This window comes from Gymnogyps californianus, chromosome 1 (genome assembly GCF_018139145.2).
Source record: "Gymnogyps californianus isolate 813 chromosome 1, ASM1813914v2, whole genome shotgun sequence".
Classification (NCBI taxonomy): Eukaryota; Metazoa; Chordata; class Aves; order Accipitriformes; family Cathartidae; genus Gymnogyps; species Gymnogyps californianus.
This window is the reverse complement of record NC_059471.1, coordinates 206855895-206876022: the sequence shown is the minus strand read 5'-3', so window position 1 is coordinate 206876022 and position 20128 is coordinate 206855895. Positions and strand designations below refer to the sequence as shown.

Below are 20128 nucleotides of genomic sequence, written 5' to 3'. Positions count from 1 at the left end.
ACTTCCTCACAGTTAAGCCCCTTAAAAATAACTGCATGTTTAATGATGGCTGCATTTTACTGAGAGACTTCAACCACAGACAATATGCTCACAAGACCACGGGAGGCTGGAGAAGGTTATAATTCCCTACATATACTAAATTCAGAATATTTGAAATAATCTGAAGCAATATCTAAGCTAGTAGAGGGAGCTTCCTTGTGTAAGGCTAGAAAAAGCAATTTGCTTGGATACTTTGGATGAAGAAATGAGAGGAACGGAGAACTGGAAGAGAACGGAGGCTCAGATTGCTGAGGGCCAAGACTGTCCTTGTCAGACAGTGGCGGACCTGCAGGATTTCCTCCATTTTCTGCAGTGCTCTGACTGAGAAGCAGCCTCCTGACAGAACAGAGCTGGAGGGGAGCCTTATTACAACTGCAGGGAAAACTAAGTGTGTGGCTCCCACCACTATTGCACGTAAATCCTCTTGTAGCTTTTCCTAGAGCAGTGGCCTAGGCTGACAATTTCACCTCAGGACAAAGACTGATCAACCAGTACAGAGCATCTATAAGGAAACATACCTGCTGTCCACTCATCAAGTCGGAAAAGACAAGCTTATCTGCCTGGACTAGCAAGCAAAAGCATTTCACAATTTTGTTCTGTGTTAAGACGTAAATTCTTCAGAAAACACCAGTTATGAAATTCCAAAAATTCTCCAATTGAAGGTGTTAGGAACAGTGGTAAAGGAAAAATATTTAGGAATAAATCAATAATCATCAATTTATGCTCATTTTCATTTTACTGTTTCTTGCATAAAGTTTTTGAATTACTCTTGACTTCCTATCTTCTCATTTTTACTACCTAGTTATCTCCACAGGATGGATGCAAAAACATTTCCATCAGCACATTTAATGAAAAACATTTCTTTCAAGCATGGCACAAAATGTAGATTTATTTCTGTAATTTGATTAATCCCAATTTTCATTTTACATTAAGTACAAAAACCAACTTGAACGTAGGTGTAAATACAATTTCCACAAAGTAGTTCAATGAGATTTAAAATCAGTTATGTATCCAGAACTGTAAAGCACAATTAAAAGCAGCCCAGGATATACAGATGCTTACCATAACTGCTCAAAGAGCTCATAATGTACGAATATATTTAACAACCTCCAGTAATAAGTTATCTCCTTTCTAATCTTTCATTTGAAACGCATTTAGCAATTCTGTACCTAACAAAGGAAGCATTAAAGAATAAGAAGTGCAGATAAGTTTTACTCAAGCTATCTGAGGCCTAAATGAAACACATACATAATCAAAAATTAAGTAACAGAACAATGACTGAAATATTTTGGTTGAACATTTCTAAGAACATAAATGCTAAGATAATACAGAAAAATAGCAACAGGTTCAAAGACATTTACTTCTCAAAGAACTTATGGTGTACTGTAGCTGCCTGAAATATTTTAACAATTATAGAAAATCATATTTCCAAGTTTGGTACGTTCGTATTTTCTAGGTGACATACATTTAAGACAACCATCCATGAACGTATTTACAAATAGAAGCTTATTCATTTTAAAATCTGTATTAAAAAAAATCAGTTTTGGCACTACCCATAAGGCAATGGATGATATGTACCTAAGATAGGAAATCACATAACGAAAGCATAACCAGAAGAAAATCATATTCTTTAACTTACTATTTAAAGCAACTGTGAGACTTTAATTATAATTAAAAAGAGGAAATTAAAGAATCAGTATTTGCAAGTCCCTAAAACACCCTATCCAAAATACTGAAGATTCTTTTTATATGCAACAGGAAATTGCTTTAATCTGTGAAGCCACTGTGCCATGTCTTGTGGGAGAACCTGATATTTCTATGGTTATTAAATTATCAAACTAGTTTTATTACCAGAAAATAGCAAAAAGTTTAAGGAGAACATGATTTTACTTCTTAAGTAAGCAGAAAAAAATAATACTTTTAAGTCCAGCCTTTGTTAATGGTCTATAAAAAACCCCAAAGGTAATTTTGCATTCACTCCACTGAGTAAAGACCACAGTTTCAAACTTTTTTTTATTGATATGAATGGTTTTAACAATTTCCTTTTTGCATTTCCATCAGCTTCAATGACAGCTGAACCTTAAAATTCAATTTCTCAGTGTTGCCACATTTGCACTGCAAAGACTGCAAGCCCAGATTTCATAAACTGTGGATTTCACTTAAATTTAAAAAATAATCTTTGCATTTATCTTAAATTTATAAAAAGATTTTTTTCAAAATTTAAGGCAAAAAACAAGTTTTATTGGTTATGTTTCTTTAAGTCCAAGCAGGTGTACGAGGCTGTTTAAATATCAAAAAAGCTAATGTCATATACAGTATTATCAACAAAAGAAAAAGGCAGCATGCACCCTTAAGATTAAAAGAAAATTTAATTTTACAAGATGTTTAAATAATTCAAAGGCAAAAAGTGTCTGTCTCCTCTAAGAGTATCTTCATAAAACATGGAAATTTTAGAGGACATCAAGTTACTAAAATATTCCGTTCAACGTTTATACAAATACATTACTACAATTATAAGTTTACATACAATCAACTGACATCTCAGTGTTAACTAATTACTTAAATTTACAAGACAAACATAAATAAAGCTGTTAAAACAGGCAAGTACAGTACTGATCTATCATTCAGCACAATGTATTTTGTATTTCTTTCACCTTGAAAAAAAACAGATTAGAATTGTGCGAAGTCGTTCTCCAAACCTAGAAATAAAATAAAAGAGAATTAAGTATATCTATGCAGGTTTTACATAGCATGGGCATATTCCAAATGCCTAAGTCCTGTTTTCAGGCATGTAATTTACCATTTAACAACCTTTTGTCTGTTCTCAGAAGAGGCCACAGTCTTTAAGGTTATTTTTAATAATGACATCAGTTACAGCATCGAAAACAAACTGCACATTTTTTGTGTCTGTGGCACATGTGAAGTGAGTGTAGATTTCTTTCGTGTCTTTTCTCTTGTTCAGATCTTCAAACTGACATTGAATGTAAGCAGCTGCTTCTTCGTAAGTGTTTGATCCTAGAAGGAGAAAATTGCTCAGTAAGCAGGTTTCAAACTGAGAAAGAACAAGATGCATACTATATCTCTGAAAGAAGTGGTTCTTTGGAAATAGTTAACCTAAACCTGAATAGGAGTAACTCCACAGCCATTGCTTTAAGATACTATAAATAAATCTTGAAGGAAACCTTTCGGACACATTTTTAAGAATAAAAACTAAGGACTGCAGGAAAAGTCTTGCCATTTACTTCAGTGGCAGATGGAGCAAGTCATTAATGACCCATCACTGTTCCCTAGATTAGGATATTTTGTTTCCTTCATTCAAGTTATTCGCTTTCAATTTTTATGTTTTTAAAAGGTTTGGGTTTTTCCCAAACTCAGTTAAAGACATTTGGCATACATATTTCTCCTAAGCTTTTTACCTCCAATGTGCTATTTTCTGTACAATGGAATAGTCTGAAGTTACAATGAAAATGATACATAAAAAGGCTAAGACTTGTTAAATGAAATCATCCTCTTTTGCTATGTATTTCCTGAATAAGCCACCTACTTCTAACATGTATGTACGCTCCCTGTTCAAATAAACTCTCGTGTATCCTCAGGGACTCCTGCTAGTGAAAAAATTACATCTAAGTACAAAAATAGGAGGACATCAGAAAAAAGAATGGGCTAAATAAATGAGGCTGAAAAGAGTTACAGCAGTAACATGTAAATGCTGTCAGTGGACCAGCATTATTTCACCTGGTTAAAAAGATGAATCTGTGTTAGCACAATTTTGTTTGTGACCCATAAAAACAACCCCCTCGTCTTAAACTTTATTTCATTTAAGTATTTTAGATACCTAGAGTTATTAAACTCCCCCTGATTTGTGCATCAAAAATGAGTTAATTTAACCAAAAATTGCTTGACACCTGCACCCCCCTCCAATACCTGCATATTCAGGGTAGCAAATAGTGAGAGGACTCCTTTTGATTTTTTCTTCAAAAAGATCTTTCTTGTTCAGGAAGAGAATAATAGAAGTGTCTGTGAACCATTTATTGTTGCAGATACTGTCAAACAATTTCATGCTTTCATGCATCCGATTCTGTAATTGGAAAAAAACACCGCGTTGTATTTTATCAGATTTCAGTAGTAAAATCAAGATACATATTTTTGAGTAGTTACAAATGAATCAGGTAAATTACAATACTAAGATTCTAGCATACAGAATCACATTTTACCACAGGGAAATACAGAGAAGCCAAGACCACTACAAAGAACACCTTCACGAGTAGGGTTTAAGCAACTACTTTTTCATTTTTTTTTCCTCATTTCCAGGTTTAAGCTGTTTAATATTTTAGAAATTTTTGGTGCGTTTTGACATTTTGCAGTACAGATATGCTACAAGAGTTGCTGAGTTACCTGAATTTGCCTTATACTGATTAGATCTTCTGGAAATTGAAAATTAAATTCTGCACCTAGCTGAGATTCCAGCATAAGGGGAAAAAAAAAATAGTTCTACAGAACTAGAGAATCAAGTGAGCAGGTTTTTTTCCTCTTACCCTAGTTGTTAACTCTGTAGAAAAATTATCCAACATATAAGTACTTTGGCCAAGCACCAGTCATTTAAGTAGCAGGATGCTAGCTATGACCTTCTTCGACTACATTTGACTTCAAAGGTTTTTTTACTTCTCTTTCCTCCCCAAACTATATTTTGTACGACGTTGCAGAGCATGACGAAGAGCACAGAAGTTGGTTAATGATTCACACACAATAGATAAGCATCACTTTAGACCACTCGGATAGTAAAAAGCATGCACTCTGTGCATACTGATATGGGAGGAGTCACACCTTGAAAGAGGAGAAAGGAGTGGAGGGGGTTGGAAATGAGAAGAGAAAAATTTCTGCAACTAAGGAAAGAGATCAGAGAAACACATTTAGAAAGAAACAAAAACTGAAGATTGAGGAAAGGAAAACAAAACATGCAGTAAAATAGAAACACATAAGTCAAGCAATTTCTTATGACATACTTCTAGCATCCATACAGAAACTAAAATGTGTATTACTGACAATCTGCCCTCATTAATTTATGTGTCCTTTAAAACACGGAAAAGTGTAGCTGAAAAGAATACTTGTCTCATCGTATTCCTTCTGAGAATATGAGGAAATACTTTGAGACCTGAAAGCATGAATTCTATCACCATTTGTCTGAGACCTTTTACACAAAACCCATACATCTTACAAAGCAGTAATACTCTAAAAGATGTATTTATAGCTTTCCTTTCAAACTTATTTAGTTTCTATCCAACAACTATTCCCTTCTTCAACATTAAGGTACTTGCCATTTCCTCATCTTCAGCCAAGACCAAGTCATAATCACTTAATGCCACACAAAAAATAATTGCTGTAACACCCTCAAAACAATGAATCCACTTCTTCCGCTCTGATCTTTGGCCTCCAACATCAAACATTCTGCAAAACAGAAGTGCAAAGCAGGGAATGAACTTTTGAATTTCTAGCTTTCTGAATGTTAACCAATAAAATCTGAAAGTTATCAGCTGTGTAAGTCTGATCACAAAATTTTAAAAAAGGCATAAAAATCTGCAACATTTATTACTATTTAACGTCTCAGTATAAAACCCCAACTTTAATAAAGCCTTAAAAGCCTTCCTATACATTTTAGAAAACATAAGTGTGAGATGAAACCTAAACAAATTATTTACAATACTATATTTCATTAATGAAGTTAACTGTAATCTATAAAAAATAAAAATACAGTTAGCTTTACTAAGTGTAAACTAGATGAAAGTGTTATTCAATCTTTAGCCCAAATGAATAAAAAGTCTAAAATAATAAAAGTTATTGATCAACAATATAAGATTCTTTAAGAGCAGAGTGGCGTCTGTTTTGATACTTGGAAATAATGCAATACTAAGGAAGCTGGATACAAGTAACACTGACTTTATTACTGTTGTTTTAGTATTGTGAATATAAATATATAAAATCTCATTTTCACTTTTTCAAATTTAATCTGGAATCTCTAAATCCTGGTGAGTTTCAGCTCCTCTCTTTCCTAAACCAAACTGCAACTTGATCTATTTATCAACTGTCCATGTTTAAATGGGATATTTTTTTAAGAGACGCTAAAATTATTTTCAAAATTCTCTTAAGACAAAAGAAGCATTACATAATAAGAATAATCATTCTAATAAATACATTTTTTGGAAATGCAGTGAAGTGGGAAAACTGAGCTATAAAGGTGAGTCTTGTTTCTTTTGAATTCTCAGCTTAGCAGAAATAGACCACATTCCAGAACTTAACAGCAGAGGATCAGCAAATTAGCACGATATGAATGGATTTGCTTTTCTCTGCTATCTAAATGCTTTAAATGGCCATTTACTAACTATTATGGGCTACAGCCACTCTGAAAGACAGAACTTTCACTAGACATCAGTAGGAACTTCCAAGTATTTTGCAAGCCAGATAAATAGCATCTTGATATAATGAACAGTGAATCATGGGGTGGGGGATGGGACCCAACATAAAAAAAAAAAAAGGCACACAAACAGTGGTATCCTGAAATTAAGTGATATATACATCATAGGATCTTCTCAAAGAGAGAGTACACAGACTTTTTCCACCTGTCTCTTTCCTATCACAGAAAAAGAAGTCTGTTGTCTCAAATTCTTGCGATGACTTACGGCTTCAAAACAGTGCATGTATGTCACGTATTTTCCTCCTACTTACAAGCAAATGCAATTATTCCTTTTAAAAGAGGTCTGACTTTTGTCTTCAGGGGTTTTCACAAGTAATTTTAACTTTTTTCTACATTGTCACAAAAAAAGAGCTTAGAATTCAGTAGGTATAAAAATGTTCAAGTGGGAGGAGGAAGAGAGAAAAGAAAGAACAGAGGACAGACCAGTTCCTACATCTCCATCCTCTTTGCTCTAAGTAGTAGAATGGCCAGGTCTACCATAAAAGCCTTATTTGGGTAAAAATGTCCTACGAACATGAAGAGAAATCCAGACCAGAACAACAACTGTTAAGATGCATAGTTGTAATTCTTGTAAAGATATTCCAGCATGGCCTAAAATCATTCAGAATTATATTAGTAATAAGGCTATCACATTGAGGGCTTTTGGTAGACAGTAGAGCATGTAGAGTTGAACAACAAATCTCATTCTTTATAGGACAGAACAGAATACAAGACAGAAAAATTACCTGAGAAACCGAATAAGAAAATTGCTCCTTTTATTTTTTGTGGACACCAGCTTCTAAGGAACCTGAGAAATTATATGCTTTATACTGATGGCAGTCCTGTAATATCAATCAGCATGGATCTCACCTAGTTCAATAATATCTTATGGCACTGCTCAATGCAAAAATATTACTACTAAGATGGTAACTGAGAGGTATAAGAAAACATGGCACAACTTCCCGTATTAATAAAAAACTGTAGTAAAAAGTATTCTTTCAAAGAACAGCGAAAATATGTAAAGAAAATAGGTCTCCAAAAGAGGCATTGTACGATTTTGGCTTGTTCAGACTATGTTGCCAGCATGTATCCTGGGAAGGGATGGAAAATGCAGAAGACAGACAGCTTCTAGAACCCAGAAGAAGTGTAATTTCCAGTTTGTATATGCATATATTGATTTTAGCCAGAAATGTTTGTTTCAGTTCAGAATAGCCTCTCTGCCAGTGGTGTATTTCACCAGTGATGCTTGTCTCTTTTGGGGGTTGTCTTTCTAACAGTGCATCTAACAAACTCCCAGTTCTTTATGCAAACCATCTTTTTGCACTCATCTTTGAAATATTTATCTACTAAAATCTAGTGCTGGATGAAATTTTGGCACCACAGTTTCACAGTGAACACCTCAACAGCAAGTAATAAGAACCTGATGGACTATATTATGTGATGAAGCTTCTTCACTGTATGATATCAGTACAGAGAAATACAGGCATACAGAAAAAAAACCCCAACTATTTGGCACACAAAATTCTTAAAAAAAGATAAGACTGCAAGTATCTTTCAGAAAAATTAGCCATTCTGAACAAAGTGGTCTTAAAGTTCATAAGCTTTCCATCTGCCCTGTTAGAAGTCATGCTGAGGCCTGTTAGGTCACAGTCCCAAAAGACTGAAACACTCTTAGAAAGCTGCTTAACCTGCAAATAAATTTTAAGAAGTTTTGAAAGAATGATTTACAGATTCCCCCTTCCAATATGGGAGGGTATGCACACAGTCTTGTGTGCAAGCCCATCTTTTAAGCAGTTGCCTCAGGTGCTAAAATTCATAGTACTGTCCATGGTTTGACTACTCAAAAGAACCATATTTTGCTTATGCAAGGTAAGTCAGAGTCTACAATGAACTAAAAAGAAATACAAGGCAGTGCTATAGAAACTGAAGTTTGTAACAGCTGAATCTAGCCCCCTTATCTAAAGAATGAAGGTATTAGAGAAATGCTTTAATGACTTTCTATTATTTAAAGAAAACAGACCTCCAATGAGATTACAAGGTGACCATGCCACATTAAGACAAATTACTTCACTGACCTAAATGTAAAGCATTAAAGACACTTCTCCAGCTACCACTCTGCTAAGCTATGTTACTTAGCTGTATTAAATGGGTAGCTTTCTGAATGGTTTATCTGCAATTCAAACTTAAGGACTTATGCAGAGTCCTCTCATTAGTACAATATGTTTTTGAAAGCTAGTGTTGCCAGATTTGCTATGTTCTGCTTCTTTCAGACTATTTAAGCAAAGAACACGATTCCAGTACCCATGCAAAATGTGATATGGGCCAAAAGGACACCAGATATTTATTATGATTGCTTTCACTTCTTTTTTAAGGTTATACAATTTGTTTATTCCAGCCCTCAGCCTTGCAAAAGAATGTGAATTTGACAAATATTTTTTTGAGGCAAGGCGAGTGTTTACAAAAATATGATACATATCTGGAAAGTCACATATTACACACTTATTAAAACTGACCTGTATTTATTGTCCCTCTTTCCTCCTTTCCCTGGGCTGTAAGATTGCGGGAGGAGCCGGTAGATAAAAAACCCTACTGATTTAATGTTAGTGTACTACATGACTAGATAAATTGCACTTGAAGGGATTCAATTACAGTTGTTATTTTTAGAAATCTTCAAGTGTTCTAAGTTGCTAGATTTTTATTTTAAAAAAAGACAGTAAAAATAAGTAGAGAAGGAAACAGAAGAAAAACAAAGACCCTTCGCTTTCTGATCAAAAACTGTCAGAAACATCATAACCTCTAACGAGGTCTTCCACTTGGGTATCCTATCATGCAAGTGACAATGCTCATTGCCCATTTAATGTTCGACAATGCAATAATGCCATCTTAAAAACATTTTAAAGATTACTCCTGTTAGAATTGAAAAATGAAAAAAGGATTCCTTAGAAGCGTTCCTTACCTTCAGAGATATCTTTGAGGGGAAGTCTCTGGATATCACCCTACATAAATGCAAGTCAGCCACCTACTCCTACTTAGCTCTCAAATAATTAGTGATGGCCGTACCCATAGGAAGATATTTCATACTTGTACACCTTAATAATTAACACCTTATATTTTAGTTGTTACTTCTGTCAATTCTAATGCTAATGTTTTATAATTTTGTACTAAGACCTGAATTTCCATAAGAATTTGTTACATTATCAGAAGAACACTTCTACAAAATAAGGTGTTCTTTGAAGACAAAAGTAGTAAATAATCAGACTCAACTCCTGAAATAGACTATAGAAACAGGATGAAGATGACTTGCTATTTGCATTTTAGATTGAATCAATAATCAAAGCTATGCTAAGTGCTTTATAGAGAAGGCTAAAATGAGGCTCAACCTCAAAGAATCTAAACACACACAGCAAAACAGGAAAGAAAAGATAATGAAAAAAAATTGAAGTACACAACATTGCACAGCTAGTCATGTTTATGCACTCTCATCTTGGTATAATCAAGCCTTTTATGCCTTTAGTTCATCTTAAAATTTCTTTTCAACGTTATGTAAGAGTATACTTCTTCAGGCCCTTCCAATAACTCATTAAGCCTACCTCCTAAGGCACCGAAAATTTAAACACCTGCTGTACAGGTGTTTAAATGTACAACATTACAGCTAAATACCTCCAAAGGCCTGTCTTAAAGTTACACATTTTACACAAGTGTAATTGGTCCTTGTAATGGACTTTATAAGACTGTAATCATATGGTCCTTATAACAGTCCTAATAATCAGTACAGACTGGAAGTAGCTATCTGCATACAAAGTCATTGAGAGTGCAGAAGAATTTAAACCCATCTACAATAGGGAACTGAACAAGAAACACTAGAAAGTGAGTGAGAAAATGGATAGCTCCTCAGAATATTAAAGACCTCTCTTGAGGCTTGGCTAAGGACTACTCTCCTTAGGTTTGCAAGAGATTCATTCCCATTTACCAGCTATTATTTTATGGATGAATAAGAATTTTGTGTACTTAAACCCTAAAACAAGGAAACAAAATGTATTTCCACAGTACTGATGGCCCTGAAGCATCCATATTACAGTACTTGCTATGCATTTACATGAAAAAAAAAATATTTTCCATGAAGAGACTACACAAATATATTGTATAGACATGCTGACAACAATCTCTGCACAATCTAAATGCAGGTGCAATATGAGTTTTACTCAGTTTTCTTCTCATTCTTCCTGATCAGTAGGAGGTAGAATATTATTACATTTATACTATCCTATGCTTTCATCATGAATGTCTTCGGACATAAAATGTTAGATTAACATTGTTTTGTAAATCCCACGCCACAGGAAACATAAGTCACATTCTTTCATCACTAAAGTACTACCTTAAAGTACAACACATATTTGAATTCAGTTCTTCAGGAAAATGGATTTACTCTTTAATACAACACCAGCAAACATTTAGAAGCCTCCAGCTCTCCAACTGAATTTAAAGGGAAGAATCTGATAGAAAAACAGCTATTTAACATGGCAGAAAATGGAATATTTTGAGATTTAATTTACATATAAAATATTTTTACAAAAAGCTTCCAATAAAACCAAAGCATTTATTACTTAGTATCTGCATATTTGTTCTGAGTTATTACAGGAGTTCCAACGACTCCCACACCCCTTCAGAAAACTGAGCCAAGCATGAGGAATTTTTTTCAGAAAAAAGGGGGTGGGGAATCAAAGTTGTGGTTAGACAAATTTGTTAAATTACATCATTGAAAGTCCATGTTCTAGAACTTTACAGAAACAGTAACAGACAGATGAACATGCAACATGTTTTACATACTTAAAATGAAGATCTTTGAAAGTAAAGTGAGTTTCCACTATTCCTGTAGTTTTCACTCTAGTCCTGAGAACATCCTGTTGGGTTGGAATGTAGCTGGTTTGTGCTATCCTGTCCAAGTCATTCAAGTAACTAAAGGTAAAAATAAATACTGCTTTCAGTTATTCATAAAATACTAACAAGATAATTACAAAGAATTACAGAAGATCTAGGTCCATTCATTATATTGTGCTTGACTTCTATAAAACAGCTTTCTCTGAGATAAGACAAAAAACAAGACACATTATTCCCCTCAATTTTCCAAGGTTTTTTGAAACAAGCTTTAGAGTCACAAAGATATTTCATCCTAGAAGAAAGAAAACTTATGCAATTGACTCCACTATAAAGAATTCTTTTTTTAAAATCCCGAAATGCAAACATGGTTCCACGTACACCAATGTTATTTGCACTAACTAGAACACCTTCATCTTTGTAACCTACTGAACTACAAGTTATTTTGTACTATAACCAAAGCCCAAGATTACCCTGGATTTGATGACAGGTATGAAAAGAACAACTCAGTGTTTTGGCCAGAATTAATGTTTTTAAGAAAATGCTTAATACATAACAATTAACTTTTTATTGAGAATTTCTAATTGCACACATTTTTTACAATAGTATACTTTCATTGCCAAAATTCTTGTGATGCAGGCCAAGAAGCCTAGTGTTTCTAAAAACCATACACATCTTATTTGTGCTTTTCCCATAGTAAATAGGGAAGGCATTATGTTCTTCTTTCAGTGTAACCAGAAGTTAGCAATTTTAAGGATACAATTATATGGCTATAAGAACAGTTTTCTTATGAAACTGGAGGCAGAGGTATCTAAAACAACAAAATAGAACAGAGGAGGTTACCAGAGGAAAGTAAGTGATCCTCCAAATGAAGTGCTCCATATTGAAGAAAGTTTATACAAGTGCTATCTCTTAAGTCAAGAGATCTGTCGTGAGCTCAGCTTGTTGCCATCTACCCTCTATACCCTTAGCACAACTTCAGCAAACAAGTAACAATCATGCTGGAAGTATCAGTGTTATTTCAACACAATTTGATCACATTTCTATTCATTCAGCATGCCTATAATTACATTCTTCCAGCTGTAGTCTTCTCACAGTTACCTCACCTGCATGTTGCATATTTATGTAGTTACTCTAAAGAACAGAAGTACCGTATTTTAAGGAAAGTGAAAAACAACTTCAAACACTACAAATTAATTCAGAATTATAAAGCTTTAAAAAATTGCCCTGTAAGGCCAGTATCACTGCTATGCCATTCTTTACCATCTTACCTCTCCCTGGATGGACTCTTTTCCTTGACTGACTTACCATTACTTGCTGCCATCATATCTTATTTCTCACATCCTTGATTCCTTACTATTTTATTTTTTTAATGAAGTACCCTAGCATAGAAGACACATCCTGATTGTTACCTTTGCTTAACACATTTCTAACAGAGACCCTTAATTAACAAAGAAAATGCAGCAATGTTGAACCATAGGAGAAACTCTATTATGAACATGAAAGTAGTATCCTTGGTAAGACAGATTCACATCATGTAATCAAGTTTCCTGGACATGTTCAGATACTGAACAGGTACTTGCATCATGTTTTTGTAATAAAAATGCTCTTAAAGCACCTTAAAGCAATTTTGGCTTCCTCAAGAGGATGAAACAACTGGTCAGAGCATGACTCCAATTCATAATTATACCACACCTCTTCCTTTCCAACCTTGAAGCCTAGTTGGAGCATTTTGACCCAAGCAGACAATATCTTTGTCCAGATACTTCTAAATTTCCCATCTACATGGGAGCAGAATTCCTCAAAGATGAGACTTCCCTTATATTCCTTTAGCTACTGCTTACAAGACAAAGAGAATCTTGTTTGTCACACAGTACTTACTAGGCAGCAGAGTCATTAAGCTGGTATTCTCTAGATCTGTTGAAACAAGCTTGAACTCCACTGTCTTTCCACAGTCTCTTGATAACTCCAGCAAGCTCTGCAGTCATAAATCCTTCTTCTGCTGCTCCAGCTAACACAAAGAGTTGACGAGCATCATCCTTTAGGATGTAAACAGAAAGTGGAGAGACAAACATTGAGAAATACAACAGAAGTATTATCACCTAAGAACTATATTCAGCAAATGAGTTACTCTCTTAACCTGGTAAACATGAATGTAACCAAACAAAAAAATGTGAAGAAAACAATTGGGTTTAGTGTTCTGCATAGGATATTAATTCCCACATTTTTCAACAACAGAAAAAGACTAGTAAACCAAATTTCTCTTTAGCTGATAAAGCTTATTCTGATCTGTTTATAACTTGAACTAAGCTTCTATATCAGAAGTAGTAACATATTTTGTGCTCAAGTCTAAAGTTAACCTTATTTGCTTATCAAATACCACAAACTGAATAGAATGGTTACAATGCATACTAGAACCTTCAGAAATGCAGATGTATATTGACTGACTGAAGAAAACACATTAATTACTCAAGCTTCAAAAAGTAACTTTTTTTGAAAGTGACAAATGATCGCTTCTTCCCAAATCATGCATCAGGAAATAGAAAAATACTTCTTAAAACCTTTCCAGATAAATCAGTTACAAATATCCATTACCTTAATTATTCTACAGAGACCAAGTTTTCTTGGTAATGTGATATCAAACAAACACCAAGATTTTTAAGAGAGCAAATGCTGGATTTTAAGACTATATATAATGATTGCCTTTGAGAGTGAGGCTAATGGAGTACAGGATGTCAATCCACCAGTCTCCTTTAACAGAATTTGACCAGTTAGCTACCTTCATCCAATTTTGACTGAGGAAAGAAACTTAAAAATGTTAGACCTGTAAGGCATTGGAAAAAGAAGATAGCAGCTGGGTAGAGGAAAGAGATCCACATTAGTACTCTCCTGTGGGTAGCTGCTTGACCTTGGTTATTAGCTGGATGTGATCTAATGCCAAGGTACGTCAGCCAGAAAAATCAGCATACTTGGGGCTTATAACTACTAACCACAGCATGTACTGTTTGTCCAGTAATTAAAAGAACAGATGATACTGGAAAGGAGGAAGAAGAAAAGAGACACTTAGGCACATCAGCTGGGAACTGAAAGTATTTCAAAAAAAGAGGACAATTAAAAAAAGCAACGTATAAGGTTATTCTCACAAAACAGTAAGTGAAGATACAGATGCAGAACTGTAGAAAAACCTGGTTCTGTCACCTTTGCTGTTCAAACAATAAGCTGTGGAAAAAAAAATTTTCAGGATAAGCACAGAAAGTAGTGATTGTTCTAAAGATATTGTCCACTGTAGACTTAAATAATCAAAGATTATGACAGCTAACAGGGAAGTTGTTTACAGATGGATCGAGTAATACTGCTATTCACAGCTTGAAAACAAAAAGCTTGCAGATCAGTCAACTCAAGGCAAACTTGAAGAGATTTATATATATGTGTATACATATGTAGTTATACATATGAACAACAGGTATCTGATATATAGTTCAAAAAGTCTTTTGAAAGCTAGAGTAGTTACAAATCTAAAAATGAACATTTGTCAAACAAATTAACAGAATACTGATTACTATACATGCACAGGACAAATTGTGGACAACTAAAAAAATTCAATGGATGGCACTAATAATTACACAAAAAACCAGAGCAGTAAACATCAAAGAGTTGGACAGTCAGATCTCACAGATCATAGTTTGAGCGATATGCCTGCATAAAAGAAACATGAATGACAATTCTGGTCTTGAATATTGTTTATGGATGCAAATGCCAAGAACCTACAACTCATAGAAGCAACAGATCTTGAAGAAGAGCCAATATATTAAGACACATGATGGAAACAGCTTAGAAACTGACAGTCACTTTTGACATGAATGATTATGCCATTTTATACCTAACATGGTCTGACTTTCAAACATACAAAATTCACTCTGTTTCAAATAGCTCTAATCTCTACATGCTCTAAAATGGGGGAGAGGGGAAAGGGGAGGTGGAACAAGAGAATCAATTTCAGCTTTTTAAAAGCCCAAACATTAAAATAAAAAGTGGTCTCTGTTACCCCCATACTCCCTTTTCTAAGGATGGCAAGTACTACAGACACCACAAGTGAGGTGGTATGCAACAATCAAGTCCTATTTTCATTATTAACCAATGCTAGATACTTTCCTTTAATTATACTGGAATGGGGAAGCTTCCTCTCTAGGTTGTCACTATTTTTATAGATGTAATAAATGAGATAACGTAAAGAAACTAATTTAACCATCTCTCTAGCTAATTACAGCAAATCTCACATTCAGAAAGTGGTCCATAGTCCTTTAAAGCACATTCACTAAATGTCTCTCAAAACACAGCTCCTACTTTAGTACTGAAACGTCCTGTAGGACAAAGGAAGATACACCAGTCTTGAGACTGACCATTACTGAAGCTGCTGGTGTAATCTGTGCTCCCTTGATTCAATAGCTTTAAAAAAGAAAACGTTCAACTCACTGCTTTACTATTAGTCTTACGACAGAAATAAGAGTATATGATTTTCCAGACAAACCTATCCCATTTAGAGTAAAACTCTCAGAAATTCCTCTCAGAAATTTAAGGAAAAGAGTCTGAATGTAACAGTTTTCATCAGGAGTTACAATTTTGAGCTTTTTTTGCCAAAAAATGACAAAATTACAACAAAATAGAATAAAATTTAGAAGGCTCTACTGTAATAATTGAGGAGTAACCATACTTTTTTTTTTACGTGAGACTGATGTATAACACAAGCTCTGAATTCCTTTTTCCATTTCTGACTTTACAATTGGCAACAATCTAGTACTGATATTCCACAGCAGTGTTGCTCTGAAAAAAAAAATTTGGACCACCAAGACCTGCCTAAGTGCAAAGGGATGGACAGCTATTTTAAGATTGTCCCTGACAAAAGTTTGCCTCATCATTTATATAGCTCTCTGAAGTCGAGAAACTCAGATGACTTCAAATTGATATCATATATGAAACAGCCCTCAAAATCTTCTTGTTAGTCATTTCATCTGCTAACACCTAAATTTACTCCTCCTCCGTTTTCTCTTACTATGTATTTAGTAACATGAGTCTACCATCTGCCTCTTTCCAACATTAACCGCCAGACTCCAGAGAGGACTCCATTGCACAAATACTAAATTAACATGCGATAAGATACTGTTGCTGCCCTGGAAAACTTTGGTCTTAAGGGAAGACAACAGCAAACATGAGAACAAATGCAGAGAGGAATAACTAATGAAAATGAAGCTTTTACTAGTTATGTTTACAACTGAAGCAGTTTCAGGTAGAATTAACATATGTACATAAAATAATGACTATCAAAGAGCAAAATTAAAATTAACTAATAATTCACGACTGCCAATCAGATTTAGACTTCAGATACAACTTTATGACCCACTTTATGCAATCTTATGAACATTTGTCTTCCATATGACAATCATACACAATGTGTTTCACAAGGTCACTGACGGTATACTCTCTAATATTTATAAATTGCTTTTTAAGCAATCAGTAAGATCTTGATCACAAGACTTTGTCATGAATGAAGAATTTCCATACCGTTTCTTGTTTTTCAAGACCCTCCTCTCCTCCCAAACTGTAATTCAACCTTAACATGACAGAAAGAACTTAATTATGACAAAATATCCCTCTGACCACCTTACAGGCTTATTTCAATACATGAACAGCAAAAAAACTTCCTCCATCTTTCCTGCAAGACAGCCATAATGTGGCTAGTTCCTGCTTCAAAAACTGTACTGGTGAGCATTCCATATTCTGACATTGATTTCAATGGAAAGAAAATAAAAGCACACACCCCAAACTAAGCTTCAATGCTATTCAAACTAACAACTTTCGTGATCAATTTCAGCACTGCAGCACAGTGTATTCCTGTAACCAGAGGAGAAGCAAAAACACTTAAGCTAAGCATTTTACAGAGAGATTCAGAGCACCTAACCTCCTGACCAGACATGGATGTAATCAGGGTCACCACAGGTAAGAGTATAGGGTTAGGACTGAAGAAACAATAAGCCAAAAGAATCAATTCTGCAGACCGGCTTCAATAGGTGGAATGGCAAATAGACCCATCAGAGGTTTGTATGCAGGACATTAGATGAAATGAGATGGAAAAGGTGCAGAAAAGCTTAGAAAAAGGTCTCCTATTTCTCGGGAAAAATCCTTAATCCATATGGTATCATGAAAAAATGGGATACCAGCAGTAGGGCTATGCCTATGTCTCTGCTTCGAGTAAAACAAAGTCCTCCACACTGGAAATCAGTATGAAACAGGATCAAGCTCAGAGGCTGGAAACGTTTTAGGCACGACTGTGCCTATGACCTAATAGAGAATTGCAGACAGTAGTGAGATGCCTACCTATTTAAGCTGTGTTTTTTAAGGAACGTGAAGATGTCTAACTTAAATGACTTACAGAACATAACAGCCCACAAGTCCATACATGATTACAGTTTAATGGTTTTCGAAAACTCCCTAAGACTCAGATGTTTAGTTCTCCCAATTTAGATAGAATTTGGAGAATTGCATCTAAACCAAATAGTTGCTGTGAATCAACCCAGTGCTGATTGCTCTGTAAGTCACCTTGCCATGTAAAAACCAATGACATTTAGTTTTCAATCAAACTTTGTATCCTACAAAGAAGATTTTTGGGTATCGAGAGATTTTTTCAGGAAATAGTAATGAACAAAAATTGAAAATGAATGGATATTTCAGCTGTATATCTGTGTATGCACTTCAATACTCACAGCCCTGGTTGGATCACCAAAGTCTATCTTCAACCTCCCCATTGCTCTAATGATAGCAATAATGGACTGAATGGTGTTACTGTAGACAACAGCTTTGTACTGTTTACATTCTTCTTCTGAATAACCAGCTTCATGGATAATCCTATGGAAGGAAAAAAAAATAAATTCTCTATTCAAATAAAAAAAAAATTCTCTATCATAGTATTTCACCATACTTACTTCATTTGTTTGACAATTGTGCTTTTCCCTGATTCACCAGCTCCTGAAAAATAAATGTGTGAAAATTCATTAGACTTTTATTAATCTTTGAAAATACATTTAGTTTCTACACTTCAAATACCTAACCAATATAAAAACCTTCAATAGTTAAAAGTACCTTTGTTAAAAATTAATTTTTAATATCAAAATGTAAGCGTCTCGAGCTGGAATTTTCAAAATCAAGACATTTTAAGAACAAATCATTCAGCTCTAGAAAGTCTTTGCTTTTCTTTTTACAGATGTGATCATAATCTTTACACAGTCCGCTGGTGTTTCTAATGCAAACAGATGATCAGTCGTTCAACTTCAAAGGGGTCTGAAGCTAACTGCCCTTCTAATCAACACCTAACCAAAAACCTCCTTTATAAGTTCTTCACACTGTATTAGTGGTCTTCAGTGTTGCAAATAAACATCTTCAAACTCTTCAGGGTTCTAGTCCTTGTAACCATCTTTTGCCCCTTGCAAGAATGGAGCAACACAGTCAGACTACTTCTTGTTACAACAGACTGCATGAGGTTTGCCAGACATGCTGATACCATTCTCAATGTTTAGCAATTTTTTTAGGAAAAAAGCATGCTACGTTAAAATACAAAGCTTACAAAAAGAATTCTTATGTCTGTCAGCAGACAGGGGGAAAAAAATGCAGTTTTTGCTGACTCAACCACCTTAGTTTACCTCCACTTTCTCAGTCTGCTTCTTTCTCTGAAAACAACTATGGAACTCATAGAACTGTGATCTAATCCCTTTAGACAGCACGCTCCCAGTTTGTCTGTGACGTGCTGAATTCTCCCTCTTACGTTTCCTCTTTCTCAATATGGTTTTGCAGAAGCGAGTATAGTCTTCACACAGTCTACAGGTGTTCTAATGCAAACAGATCACCAGTTGCCCAATTCCAATACAACCAAAGAAACCCCTCTTCTTTAGAGGTCACTGTGACCACGGGAAGCCACTGATAAAGGCTGTATTTATTCATCTTCAAAAAAGGGCAAGAAGGGGAATCTGAGGCATTATGAGACAGTCAGCCTCACCCTGATCCTCAGACTAACTATACAGCAAATACTCCTGGGAGTCATTTCCAGGCACATGAATGAAAAGAAAGTGACTGTGAATTGCCAGCATGGATTTCCAAAGTGCAAACTGCACCTAACTTGATAACTTTTCGTGAGGAAACAGTTGGTTTTGGGGATGATGGACACCAATGGATGTCATTTACTTTGACTCTAACAAGGCTTCCGATGCCAACTCCCACAGCATCCTTGTACCAAACTGGATAAATATTAACTTCAGCGTGTCTGAAAATCTGCCTAGACAGCCAGACTTAAAGGCTTGTGGTCAACGATTTAAAATCTAACTGTAAGCCAGTTCGAAGAGGCAATCTTCAGGAGATGATACTGGGCTAATATAAACATCTTCATCAATGACCTGAAAGGCAGGATGGAATGCACTCACAACAAGTCTGCAGGTGACATCAGCCTGGGAAGCCAGGAAGTGGTCATAGTGTTGGACAACAGAGGTGCCATTCAGAGCGTCCTCAACAAACTAGAGGACCGGAATCTCATGACAGTGAACAGAGACAAATGTGAAGTCCTGCAAGGGGCACAAAATAACCCATGCAACAACACAGACTTGGGACTAATGGGTTAGGGAACAACCTTGCAGAAAATAACTGGGGGGATCAACAACCTGAAGAGTCAGTAGTGGGCCCTTGTGGCAATGAAGGTCAACCACATACTGGGCTGCTGCACTGGGT

General features: G+C 35.2%; 1 protein-coding gene across 3 annotated transcripts in view; it reads right to left on the bottom strand.

Annotated features, from left to right (window-relative positions):
* Positions 1-908: 908 nt before the first annotated feature.
* Positions 909-20128, bottom strand: part of GNAI1 (G protein subunit alpha i1) — a 37114-nt gene continuing 17894 nt past the window's right edge. Inside the window, exons 2-9 of one of the 3 annotated variants that reach the window (XM_050891998.1) lie at positions 18340-18382; positions 18121-18262; positions 13244-13401; positions 11315-11443; positions 5355-5484; positions 3964-4117; positions 2840-3054; positions 909-2738 (exon numbers count right to left, since the gene is read on the bottom strand). In XM_050891998.1, the coding sequence (XP_050747955.1) occupies positions 2864-3054; positions 3964-4117; positions 5355-5484; positions 11315-11443; positions 13244-13401; positions 18121-18262; positions 18340-18382 (947 nt within the window). In that variant the 3' untranslated portion in view covers positions 909-2738; positions 2840-2863. Of the gene's footprint in view, positions 3055-3963; positions 4118-5354; positions 5485-11314; positions 11444-13243; positions 13402-18120; positions 18263-18339; positions 18383-20128 lie in introns of all 3 variants that reach the window. The other 2 variants (XM_050892007.1, XM_050891989.1) reach the window with 2 other exon arrangements.